This window comes from Grampus griseus (assembly GCF_964374135.1).
Source record: "Grampus griseus genome assembly, chromosome: 17".
Taxonomy (NCBI): Eukaryota; Metazoa; Chordata; class Mammalia; order Artiodactyla; family Delphinidae; genus Grampus; species Grampus griseus.
This window is the reverse complement of record NC_139011.1, coordinates 73,683,863-73,696,963: the sequence shown is the minus strand read 5'-3', so window position 1 is coordinate 73,696,963 and position 13,101 is coordinate 73,683,863. Positions and strand designations below refer to the sequence as shown.

The window sequence follows — 13,101 nt, the reverse complement described above, 5'->3', positions numbered from 1 at the left end:
GGAGGAAATCATTCTAGCTTGATTTTTCAACTAATTTTAAGGTAAACTCTGACACAGTGTATGAAGATTGTAGATTTTTCTTGTGTTTTTAAAAGAATGATCTGGGAAAGCCCAAAGAAAAAATTCTGTGGAATAACTTTTTTAATAGGATAGGAAAGGTGCCAGGAAGCAAAGCGAATAAGAAAAAAGAACTGTTCATAAGGATCTTTGCTTCCTCGCGGTGTTTTAGATTATTTGTCTAGTGCCGTCTATGGATTATTGTTTCAAAAGACTCACCCATCTGACAAAATAAAATGTGTGAACCTTTTTTAAAAAGAATTTTTTATTGTGGTAAAAAACACATACCATGAAATTTACAATCTTGACTGTTTTTAAGTGTGCAGTTGGGTAGAGTTAAATATTTTCAGGTTGTTGTAAAAGAGACCCCCAGGACTTTTTTTATCTTGCAGGACTGAAACTCCTTCCCCGTAGATCAACTCCCCTGCCCCACTGCCCCTAGACAACTACTATTCTACTTTCTGTTTCTGTGAACTTGACTGCTTTAGCTTAGATACCTCATATAAGTGGAATCATACAGTACTAGTTCTTTTATGACTGGTTTATTTCACTTAGTGTAACGTCCTCAAGGTCCATCTGTGTCAAAGCATGTAACAGGATTTCCTTCTGCTTTAAGGCTGAATAACATTCTGTCGTGTGTATATACCACATTTTCTTCATCCATTCATCCATCATTGGGACCTTTGGGTACCTTCCTCCTCTTGGCTTATTATGGTGCTAGTGTAAATGTGAATGGACTAATGTCTCTTTGAGACCCTGCTTTCATTTCTTTTGGAAACATACCCGTAAGTGGTATTGTTGGATCATGTGATGGTTCTATTTTTAATTTTGGGGGGAACCTCTGTTCTGATTTCCATGGCCATTGTACCATTTTGTAATCCCAACAACAATGCCCGATGGAACCTGTGTGTACTTTAAAACTGTGTGTTTTGGGTGGTTTTTAAATCCTGAAGCAGAACTTTCAGATTTAAGACAACTTCATACATTTGGAACCCTGTAATCTTCTGAACTGGGGAGAGGGTGGGCGTTGACCCATTTGCTCGAATACGTTATGAGATAATTCCAAATGTAGTTATCTGTAACCCAAAAGCAAAGTAGAAATTACTTTTTTGGCTAACTGGCATAATTTCATAATAAATCCCTATGTAATTTGGGTCTGTTTCTCAGGGTGGAGAGATAATCATCCTAATCACCATAACAGGGCTGTCTGGTTTAAACAAACAACACAGAAAAGGCTTCCTTCGACTCCTCCCCAGGCTGCTCTCCCATAGTATTAACTGTGGAAGAAACAATGTGAAATTTTTAACTGAAGAGTGTACTATCGGAGACATTTCTTTTTTCCTCTGTATGCTCCCTTATTTCCCGTGTTTTGCTAGTCTGCCTTATTGAGTTGAGAAGGCAGCTTCCCAGGTAAGCCGAAAGGTCTATAGTGGCAGGCTTTTAATCTATGGAAACTGGGTCTGAGAGCTGTAATTAGACATTTTTAAAGGACACGCTTCAATGAAACTTGAAGTGATAATAGGTGGGAGATGCAAATTGACGCTCATTAGGTGTTCCTAGGTTGGTGCCCATTCGTAATGCTGAACTTTATTAATAGTGACGCTAATGATGTCCCACTTCCTGGGACAGGCTGCAGTCCAGCCTGGGGACTGAAGCACCAGAGCGTCGAGAAGCTGACTGCAGGCTTCCATTGTCACCTGCTGACGTGCACCAACAATCTTTAGCCTACACAACAGTTACTCGTAAAACATGGGGACATTTTAGAGGTGGTGGTTATGTAACATTCTCTCGTTTGTGTGATTCATTGTGCGTAATTGAAAAATGCTGAGTCTTATGTGTTGCGGTCACCTTCAGGCCTCACACCAGAGTAAAGTGGTTCTGGTGGGTTTGGTTTATTTCCACGCTTGTTTGCTTTTTGTTTACTTTTGCTTTTCGCTCGCCCGTCTGCTTTTAAGCCTTTTCTGCTCTTCAGCGTCTCAGTGGATGTATTTATCCCGTAATTTTCACCAGGTCTTTGTTACAGTTTCGTGTGACTTCTCTTCCCCCTCCAGGATCGAGTAATGATAAACCGATTAGACAACATCTGTGAAGCAGTGTTGAAAGGCAAATGGCCGGTAAATAGGCGCCAGGTGTTTGATTTCCAGGGCCTCATCCCCGGCTACACGCCCCCCACTGCTGACAGTCCCCTGCAGAAGAGGAGCCTGGCCGAGCTCTCCATGGTGGGCCAGGCGAGCATCAGCGGCAGCGAGGACCTCACCGCTTCCCCTCAGTTGTCCAAGGTCAGTTAGAGCGCTTTGCTGGTGCCGCTTAAAGATAAGCTCCCTTGACTCCGTTTGGAAGCTCGTGTTCACTGGTCCTGCTGAGAGCTAAGGAGGCGGCTGTTTCCTCAGCTCCGTTCAGCAGCCCCGGATGTTTAATTCCTTAAGCTTCCCGTTCCCGCTTTCCGCGAGCCGGCCCTGCAGCAGGTGCAGTTTTGGCTCACTCTTGTGTCGGGATTTCTCAACAGGAAGACGCCCTCAACCTCTCCGTCCCTCGCCAGAGGAGGAGGAGGAGGAGGAAGATCGAAATCGAGGCCGAAAGAGCTGCTAAGCGGCGAAACCTCATGGAGATGGTTGCCCAGCTGCGGGGGAATCAGGTGGTCTCGGAAAACGGACAGGAGAAAGTTGTAGATTTATCAAAGGCCTCGAGAGAGGCAGCAAGCTCTACCTCAAATTTTTCATCTCTTACTTCAAAGTTTATCTTGCCTAATGTCTCGGCGCCCATGTCTGATGCCTTTAAGACTCAAATGGAGCTGCTCCAGGCAGGCCTGTCCCGCACGCCCGCCAGGCATCTGCTCAACGGCTCCCTCGTGGACGGAGAGCCTCCCATGAAGAGGAGGCGGGGAAGGAGGAAAAACGTGGAGGGCCTCGACCTGCTGTTCATGAGCCACAAACGGACGTCATTGAGTGCAGTAAGTCCAGGGCTGGCTCCCCCCGCGTGCCCGCGCCGGCGGCCCGGGTCCCGGCTCTGCTGCCCACTCCGGGGCACGCGCCCCTCGGTGACGCGGCGCGAAAGCCGGCCCCTTCCGCTAAAGAAGCAGTCGCGATGGACAGAGTCGTGGTTCTGAGCCGGAAAGCTGTGTTGAGCGTTGACGCAGATCACTCGGCCTGAACCACGGGTAGCTTGAGGATTTATTCTGCCCAAGATCCTAATATATTGATCACTCTCGGAAGACTAGCCCAAAACAAAAACACGTTCTTCTGAGCCTGTAATCGTTAGCTCTGAACCCTCGAGGTGGAAAAAGCTTCTGCTGTTAAAAGTATCCATCTGTTTGGGGCCTGGCGTTTATTAGATTCGTTCAGTTTCAGACTTAAGATTTTTGTTCGCGTGCAAAGCTAGTGATTGCAAATTCTCTTGCCTCCAGAAGCAGATATTTAAAAAATCTCAACTGAATTGAGACCTGTGCTAGTTTAGGTTTGCAAGAAATATGTGTGTCAGTGGGTTTTGTCATTTTCTTCTTCAATTCAAAGGAAATGAGTGCAGTGTAATCAAAATAACTCTCCTCCTTAATGCGCTTCAACCACTCACCTAAAAAAGTGCCGCCCAACTAACGATGAGGTTTTACCCCAGAGAACCCGATTACACGAAGTCTTTTTAAAGCACTGAAATTGGTACAAGGTACTCTAAGCCTTTGGATTTGAAACCCGAATCAGCACAGAGGTGCTGGAGCTCCTGCCCAAGGAGATGGGATGCCGGCGGCCGGCCCATCCCCTGGGCGGCGGGACACAGTTTGGGAAACACCGAGGGGAGACGTTTGTTTCAATATGTTTTTCCTTATTTCATTCCTATTATTATTTCCCCATTTTTTATTTCTTGAATTTAGAGGAAACTTAGTAAAAGAGTAGGGAAGGCGTGGTCAAGTTAGAGTCTCGAAGTGACAAAATAGCCTTCACTGAAACTTGCCCCCTAGTGGGGTCTGATTAAACCAGAAGCATCTGGGTAGTTAAAAGGTAATTTTCAAAACTCATTACAAATGTACCAGTGGTAGTAATGGTCATTTTTGTTGATCATCTGACTACTTCTAGAATCTTGAAAAATACACCTCACAGTGGATCAGCTGTGATTGTTTTTTCCCTAAGTTAAAACGCCATTTCTAGGTGTGTGGTCCCCAAAGTAGCATCGCCAGCCATTAGCTTCCTGCTGGGAACCACCCTGATGCTTTGATAGGTTTTGTTCACTGAACAGACATCAACAAATCGGGGAGTTTCTGCAGCTCGCACACGGGCGGCTTCATTTACTGTCTTTCAATTTGAATCTCACGTTTGTCTGTGGACCCAGCGTCAGGGATTAACAGTCAGCGCGACCAAGTGCTCCTTCCCATTGTAGTTATACACCCTATATTAAACTTACGGCTGACTTTATTCATTCACATATTTTAAGCTGTCCCTAGGAATTTGTTTTTTTCCCTTAGCAGTGTGGCTCAAAACTCCTAACAGATCTTAAGAGAATGTACTTTAATTTTTTTTTTTTTTTAACTCTTAACTGTTGGAATTTGGGGATTCCTCATTTGGTATTATAGAGGGTTATGTGCGTGCACATAAAATTCAAGGAGAATGCTGATTGGTCTGTAAATAAACTGAGTAGTGAAGAGGTATAGAGGTCGGCAAGGTTACTTGTGTGGAACAAGACAGATCCCAAAATCTTGTGTTGTGTTAGCATTCAGACTGGAGACCACTGTGCAGCCGTGAAAAGTAAGTAAGTTGTGAGAGCCAACCCCGCCCTGTGCCAGGCGTGGGGATGCGAAGAATAAAGGCCCGACGGGTGCTTGCACCAGAGAACTCAGTGTATAAGATGGGTGACAGATAAATAACAACATATCACTGTTGTGAGAAGTCCCTGGGGTACTTTGAAAACCCAAAGGAAGAATGGGACTGGAGGAGGTGGATGTGGAGAGAAACAGATGGGGAAGTTTCCCTGGAGTTGGTCATACCTTGGTGAAAGTTTGAAGGTTGTATGGGGGTAAGTCATTTGAAAAGAGGGGGCGGAGAGAGCATGTGCAAAGGGACTGAGGCCAGAGAGAGCCTGTCGTGTCTGGTGAACTGAAAGTTACCGGCCAGGGAATTTGGTGAGGAGGCAGCTTTGGCAGAGATGACCTTGGCGACAAGGTAGGCTGCAAATCACGGAGGGCTATGATTGCTATGCTAAAGAACTTGGATTTTATCCTGAAGGTGATGCGGGTTCACTTATCAAAATAGCTTAAACAGGGGAGTGATGTAACATGATTTTTGAGCAGAGTGGAGGTTGGATTAAAGAAGGGTGGAACTAGAATCAGGTGGACCGTTTAGGAGTAATGCAGTGATACAGGTGGTCAGTGATGGCGACCTGAACCAAAGCGGGAACAGTAGGGATGGACAGATGGGCCTCACTGAAGATGTCTGCAGGTTGAAATAACGGAGTTTGAGGACCAGTGGCTGGGCGATGGTAGAGTCTCAACTCTAACTCAGCTCCAGTTAGCATTGATCTTTCCAGTGTTGCCACACACGCCTAATATGAACTACTGTACTACTGACAAAAGTGTGCTGATCACAGAGTGCCACAAAGCTAGGTATAAACTGGCTTTGGGAACATTCCTTTAATTATAATTTCTTTAATGATGCTATCCAGGGATCCCCAAAAGAGACTGAGAGGCTGCCTTTCATACATATCGGGCTCAGGCTCCGCTGCCTGTGTCATGCTCCTAGCGGCTTGCTTAAGATCTCAGACACGGAGCGGTGATGGACTGTGAATTTTCTACCCCATTACTAATGCTACAGTGTGAAGAATGATACACATCTCCTCATTTAATAGCTGTTCCCAAACTGCCGTTGTTTCAAGTAACTTTTTTCCCTTTATGATCAGAGATCCATTATGCTAGGCTGGCGTCTCCTCGGGCTAGGATGTTGTCAGGATCTCTCTCTTCATGTGAGAATTCCGACCACTGTCAACTTTCTGCAGGAGGATGCTGAGGTGACCAAAGCTTTTGAAGAAGATATAGAGACCCCACCTACAAGAAACATTCCTTCTCCTGGACAGCTGGACCCAGACACGCGGATCCCTGTTATAAATCTCGAAGATGGGACTCGGCTGGTGGGGGAAGAAGCTCCTAAAAATAAGGACTTAGTCGAATGGCTGAAGCTGCATCCCGCTTACACTGTTGATATGCCAAGTTACGTACCAGTGAGTATCACAGAGTGTAGGGTTGGGAGGATTCTTGCTCAGTCAGTCCATTTCCTTCTCCCGTGCGACGGAGAAGTCCCTGGTCCCTCTGCCTTTCACTTGACTGTCTCGTCATCTCGGACGTTTCCCAGCTTTTGTCATTGTATATTCTACATTAGAGAAACTAGCTTCAGGTCTGTTGTACGTGAAGGGCAGCCTTGTACTGATTTGAAGATGCCTAGTGTGCATTTCCTTGCCTTTTCCTTCTCCCACCAAATAGATGTGGGTTTTTTTCTGTTACTCTTCACATGGCGTGGTTTCCAGGGGGGACTCGTTATTGGGAAGACACTCTCCAACGTGCTCTAATTGGTCTCTGGACTGGGTCTGCCCAGCACAGAATATTAGGAAGCTGTTACTGCAGAGATCTGAGCCGCTAACACAGCCCAAGACTTTTTAGCTTCTTTCTTAAACAACTAACACTCATGCCGTTTATTAAACATGAGACAGGATCTCCAGATGATTTGTCACTTAAACTGCTTGCGAGCTAGTTGTGCAGATGTCTTACGTCCTATAACTTATGTGATTGAATTTTTTTTTTTTGCGGTACGCGGGCCTCTCACTGCTGTGGTCTCTCCCGTTGCGGAGCACAGGCTCCGGACGCGCAGGCTCAGCGGCCATGGCTCACGGGCCCAGCCGCTCCGCGGCATGTGGGATCTTCCCGGACCGGGGCACGAACCCGTGTCCCCTGCATCGGCAGGCGGACTCTCAGCCACTGCGCCACCAGGGAAGCCCTGAATTTTTGAAAACTTAAGCGTAGGAGTTTACATTTTATCTTGTTGAGTTCCTGCCACTCAGAATGCACCCTCCTGCAAAGGCTCTTTTATCCCTTGGGTTGTTTCTCCTCATGTGCAGTCGCATGTCGTAGATGTGAGATCACCTCTGTATCCACTCAAGTCTCTGAGTAGAGATCAGCAAAGGTACCAGAGAAAGTTTCCTTTTCAAATACCATGACTTGGTTAAACCTTTGAAGAAAAGATTTTAAGCAGGTTATTGAGAGATAAAAGGAAAAGCATGTTCTCCGCTTCTAAGTTTCTTCCTTAAGTAAAGGAAAAAGAGAATAGTCTTTCCTTTCAAAGGAAACTATGGTTTCTAATAATTAAAATGATTCTTGAAACTTCCATAGTAATTGAAAATGGCTTGACTGTTCTGTTTGTCATTTATATAGGAAAGAATAAGTACTAAGTAGAATTTTACTAAATATGTTTTTTGTTTTTGTTTTTTTGCAGAAGAATGCAGATGTGCTGTTTTCCTCATTTCAGAAACCGAAACAGAAACGACACAGATGTCGAAACCCTAATAAATTGGATATAAACACTTTGACAGGAGAAGAAAGGGTGCCTGTTGTCAATAAACGAAATGGGAAGAAGGTAAACATTGGGAAAGGGAATTGATCTCTATGTGATTTCTTCTCCCAGAAAGAAGTGTTTTATTCTGACATCTTTTATAGGGGAAAAGAATTATGTTTCTTCCAGAATACATGGGTATTTATATGATCTGTGTATGTATATGTGTAGATATACAGATGGGAGGGGGAGAGGGAAGACTTTGTCTGTTTCTAAATCATTTTCCAAACGCCTCTCCCTAGATGGGTGGAGCTATGGCGCCTCCCATGAAGGATCTACCCCGGTGGCTGGAAGAAAACCCCGAGTTTGCAGTTGCCCCAGACTGGACCGATATAGTCAAGCAGTCTGTAAGTACAGACTCCGCCTTTCTGTCCAGAAAGGTATCTGTACAAAACTGTTTTCCTGAATTTTTCTTTATTTTCTGTGGGCCATTAATTATTCAATGATAACTTATTCTTGGCTTAAAAGAGTTGACATAATGCATCATTTTCATACATCATTAATACATCATCATTCCTTGTATCAATATGTCATTAATCCACCAAGGTGGATTAATTTGACAGCTCTGATTTAAAGGGATTGTGTAGAAATATACATTCACAGTCTTAGAGGCAGACTTGCTCCAGGGAGGAATGCCCCAGGTAAACGTGGCTAACAGCATCTGTGGAATGGAATTTATGGTGGTTGAGATCCTTAAGATTAACTGTGATTTCTGATTTTAAAATAAACAAATGAAAAAATACAGCAGTTCTGCCTAAGCATTAATTTCACTGTTTCTTTTTTAAATTAACGTGTTTAAACGTCTTGATTTTTTTTTTTTTTTGTCTATTTTTCTTTTGGTATACAGTTCTATCAGTCTTCACACATGGATGGTTTCTTGACTGGCCACCATAATCAGAATACAGACAGTTCTGTGACTCGCCCAAATTCCTTTGTATTATTCTCTGTCCCCACCCCTAGCCCAGGGCAACCGCTCGCTGATCTGTTCTCCATCCCTAGAGGTTTTGTCTTTTTGAGGATGTCACCTAAACAGAAGCATAAATCACGTACCCTTTTTGAGACGGCTTCCTTCACTCATCATACTGAGATTCATCCAAGTGGTTACATGTGTCACAGGTTTTGCTGCTGATCAGGCTCCTGTGTGTGGATGTACCCCTGGGTGTGGTTACCCATCACCCATGGAAGGACATCTGGGCTATTTTCAGACTTTGACAATTATGAGTAGAACTGCTATAAACATTCATGTACAGGTTTTTGTGTGAACATGAGTTTTTGTTTCTCCAGGGTAGATACTAAAATATAACTTTAATTAAATTTTCCATCGTTTTCCACTTCCTTCTGATGTGCTATTTCTCGAGTTAGCTATGGATGCAGATATCTTGACACCTCACCGATAGAGTAGCCTTTAACATTTTTTTCTGCAATTCAGCATAATTCGGTGAGCTGTGTAATGCTAAAAAAGAGAAGTTCTGCTTTCCGAGGTCTGATCCTTGAGCTTCTAGAATGGAAATAATTGCATGTGTATTTCCATTACGAATGCCAGTGTTCAGTCCATCACAGAGGCCCGCGTGGAAATGAGGTTTTCTTCCGAAGCGTTTGATAGCCCCTGTTTGCCTCTCCCTTCCTTTCAGGGTTTCGTTCCTGAGTCGATGTTTGACCGTCTTCTCACCGGACCCGTGGTGCGGGGAGAAGGGGCGAGCCGGCGGGGACGGAGGCCCAAAAGTGAAATCGCCCGCGCCGCCGCCGCCGCCGTGGCCTCCACGTCGGGCATCAACCCCCTGCTGGTGAACAGCCTGTTCGCTGGGATGGACCTGACGAGCCTGCAGAGCCTCCAGAACCTCCAGTCTCTGCAGCTGGCCGGCCTCATGGGCTTCCCTCCGGGCCTGGCCACGGCCACAGCCGCTGCCGCCGCCGCCGGAGGAGACACCAAGAACCCGGCCGCCGTGCTGCCCCTGGTGCTGCCGGGCGTGGCCGGCCTGCCCAGCATGTTCGGGCTGGGCGGGCTGCTCAACACCCCGCTGTCCGCCGCCGCAGCCGCAGCCGCAGCTGCCGCCGCCGGCAACACCGCGGCCGCGGCCGGCCCCGCGGAGCCGGAAGACAGCGCGTGCAAAGCGGAGGAGAAGGGCAACGAGAACGAGGACGAGAACAAGGACTCGGAGAAAAGCACAGACGCCGTTCCGGGTCCGGACTCTGCGAATGGATCTGTTGGTGCTGCTACTGCCCCGGCCGGCCTGCCCTCCAACCCGCTCGCCTTCAACCCCTTCCTCCTGTCCACCATGGCCCCGGGCCTCTTCTACCCGTCCATGTTTCTACCTCCGGGACTGGGGGGATTGACGCTGCCGGGCTTCCCCGCCTTGGCGGGACTGCAGAACGCCGTGGGCTCCGGCGACGACAAGGCTCCCGACAAGGCTGAGGGGGGCACCTTTCAGGAAGAGGAGACCCTCGAGGGCAGCGACGCCGAGGAGAGCCTGGACAAGACGGCGGAGTCCTCAGTCTTAGAAGACGAGATAGCACAGGGCGAAGAGCTAGACTCACTCGACGGGGGGGACGAAATAGAAAACAATGAAAATGATGGATAACCAGTACCAGTTTTCAGTTAAAGTGTTTAAAACTTTTGACAAGTGGTAGTCCTACTGTTTACACTCACAGTTAATGTTCATACCTAGTTTTATAAGCTGTTCTGTAACATAGTGTAGCAAAAGAAAAAAAAAGTCCAAGTCATGTTATACAGGTGTGTCAGAAGGTATCTTGGTCATTAAGTATTGTGCAGTGCATTATTTATTATCCCTAGGAGAGATGAAATTTGAGAGATGATCGTGTCTTTTTAAGGAAACTTACATAATGCTCTGCTTTTTTTTTTTTTCTTTTCCTTTGGTACCATTGGTATTATAATAAAGAGCAATTTGTAACCAAGTGGCACGAATGAAAGGAAGTGCTGCTCAAAGGAAGTATGAAGTTATATATTTAATTTTTTAATTTTAATTTTTTTGCTGTGAAGGTCAAGATGAAATTTACCATACATATCATCCTTGCTCATTTGTTTCCCTTTTTGACTACACGGGGGTTCCCGCACTTGCGCATCACACACATCCACACACTCTGACAATCTCCACCTTAGTGTGAACGTCTCTGTCCCGAGGCGCAGCAATAATAAGGCAGCTGTTGAATGTGAAGGGTCCCTTTGGAAATTAACCTACTGGGAGGGTTCTTGCCAGACAGAACTGCAGTTCCATTGTCTCGTGGTCTTGTAATGCACTGGTATAAACAAAATAAATAGATGAATAAATAAAGAGTGAGAGAAGAGAGAATCAGGTACCTTTTTTAAATTAAAGGACTTCGTTACTTTAGCCACAAGCTAAAACAGCATTACCTCAGCTCTAAACTAGCCTTGAAGTTTACAGACATGACTTTGTAAATGTATTGTTTTTCTTTGTTGTGATGTCCTTTTATTTTTTTTCCTTTGAAAACTGCTATCATGTAAGATAAAATGTAAATTGCTGCCAACTGTAGTAATGATGCTTTTAATAAAAGTGACCCATGATATGCAGAGATGTAAGTATAGAATGTAGTAGCGTAGGGGAACTGGTTTCTCTATTTTTTGTATTCGCAATAGATGCAAATACAGCATTCTGGCCTTTGTACAGTTTCTTGATACATCCTCCTATACCAGATTAGCTGTTGGTAATACGCTCAACTGATTGTCTTCCGCCTAGACTGGAAGAAAAACCTCACATTACCTTGACATAATTCCACTCCAGATATCTCAACAGAACCACACGCAGAAACCTCCCATTACTCCCTCAAAAGGTCACCCGAGGCCGAGACTACTTAAAAAACGTGTGCAGCGTCTGATAATGTACACCGAGGAACAAAGGGTCAAAAGAAAAATGAGGCTTTAATAGGCACAATATCTGGGTCATTTATCCTCGGTTAATGGGTAGAAAAACACAATGCCGTGGTGTCAGCAAGGGACGCGAAGGCACTCTGGTGTCCTGAGGGCCCGGGCTCGGTGCCAGCGTCACGGAGCCCCACGTAGAACGACGCGCACGCACGCACGCAATGCAGGTACGCGCGCGCACGCACGCATTGCAGGTACGCGCACGCACGCAATGCAGCTACGCGCACGTGCAGCTACGCGCACGCACGGGCTGGGAGCCGCTGGTTCGGGCACTCCTTCGTGACCTCTGATGTTCAAGGTAAGCTAGAATTTGAGATGCTCTGTTTTCACCTTGTAATGTCACCTGACCAAACATAAAGTGCCGTGTCCCTGCAGTTAAAAAGGAGGGGAAGAGAGGGTGAGGGTGGTCTGTGGTGGCTCCCTGCGTACCGCCCCCGGGACGCGCCCAGCCCGTCCCCCGCCCGACGTGGCACGAGACAGGCTGTCCGAGTCCCTTTTAGTTAACGAGGTTCCGTGAATTAGCATCGCAAGATGAAAATATACCCATGATGATTCTGGAAAAAGAGCTCCGTGAAGCCTCCACCTTAGACGCCCCGTGGTGGCTTCACCTGTCACGTCACCGTGACTCTTTCTTGAAGAGCGCCTGGGTAGTGCGCGGGCAGGAAAGTGCCTTTTGTAAATCAACTATACTTCAATAAAAACAATAATAAAATTAAATTTAAAAAGAATTTTTTTAAAAGAATAGCTTCGGGAGCAGAATTCTTCAAACGTGGAAAATAAGACTAGACTTCCACAAAGTATAAAGAACTTAAATATTTAAATAACTGAAAGACTTTTTAAGCCTTAAAATAGGACCTTAGGTAGGGAGAATATGTTTCATAAAGTGAGTCTTAAAGGGGCTTCTTCTGAAATTCTTTATAGCGTTGGAAGTTTTCCTATGACACTCTGTAAATAGAGCACACGATGTGACTCTGTCCCTGTTAAAGGAAGATGCTGAGAACAATGACGATCTTCAAAGCAGAGGCATCAATTGCTTGTGGCCAGAAGGAACCCTGACATGATAGGTAGGTCAGCAGCTGGCCCTGAGTCATCTGGGATTTACCTGTGAAGGTGGCCTTGAAGTCATGCAAGTTTCCAAACGCAAAAAATGCGTTTGTTTGGTTTTTTTTTCCCTAATGGAATTAATTCTCGACGTGAGATCTCGAATTTGCCTAAGTAAGAAATATTTTAAATTCAGTCTGATTCTTCATAACCGGTGTTCGTCACGTGCTTGTATAAATTAAGCACTGAGGTGCTCAGTGCTTTCCATGGCGTTTCTGTTTCACCGTCACTTCTCTTCTGTGAGGGAAGTGCTGCTTTCCAGGAGGAAACAGAGACTTGGAGACTTTAAGTAACTGGCTAGCAGTAAGTACAAGAGCTGGATCTGAACCCAGGCAGTCTAACATTAGAGCTTCCTTACAGTTTCTTGAAATACTGCACTCTGGTCTCTGAAATAAAATAGTTATTTAGTGATGATTTGAAGTGTCTAGGGCTTTTGTATTTTTACATTTCCCCCCTCCCTTACCCCTC

General features: G+C 45.6%; 1 protein-coding gene across 2 annotated transcripts in view; it reads left to right on the top strand.

Annotated features, from left to right (window-relative positions):
- CHD7 (chromodomain helicase DNA binding protein 7) overlaps positions 1–11,181 on the top strand; it is a gene marked incomplete at its 5' end in the record, with an annotated part of 120,498 nt that extends 109,317 nt beyond the window's left edge. Inside the window, 6 exons of one of the 2 annotated variants that reach the window (XM_082674395.1) lie at positions 2,109–2,336; positions 2,564–3,007; positions 6,031–6,252; positions 7,518–7,658; positions 7,877–7,981; positions 9,266–11,181. In XM_082674395.1, coding sequence (XP_082530521.1) covers positions 2,109–2,336; positions 2,564–3,007; positions 6,031–6,252; positions 7,518–7,658; positions 7,877–7,981; positions 9,266–10,213 — 2,088 coding nt within the window. In that variant the 3' untranslated portion in view covers positions 10,214–11,181. The remainder of the gene's footprint in view (positions 1–2,108; positions 2,337–2,563; positions 3,008–6,030; positions 6,253–7,517; positions 7,659–7,876; positions 7,982–9,265) is intronic. The other variant, XM_082674394.1, reaches the window with a different exon arrangement.
- Positions 11,182–13,101: the final 1,920 nt, after the last annotated feature.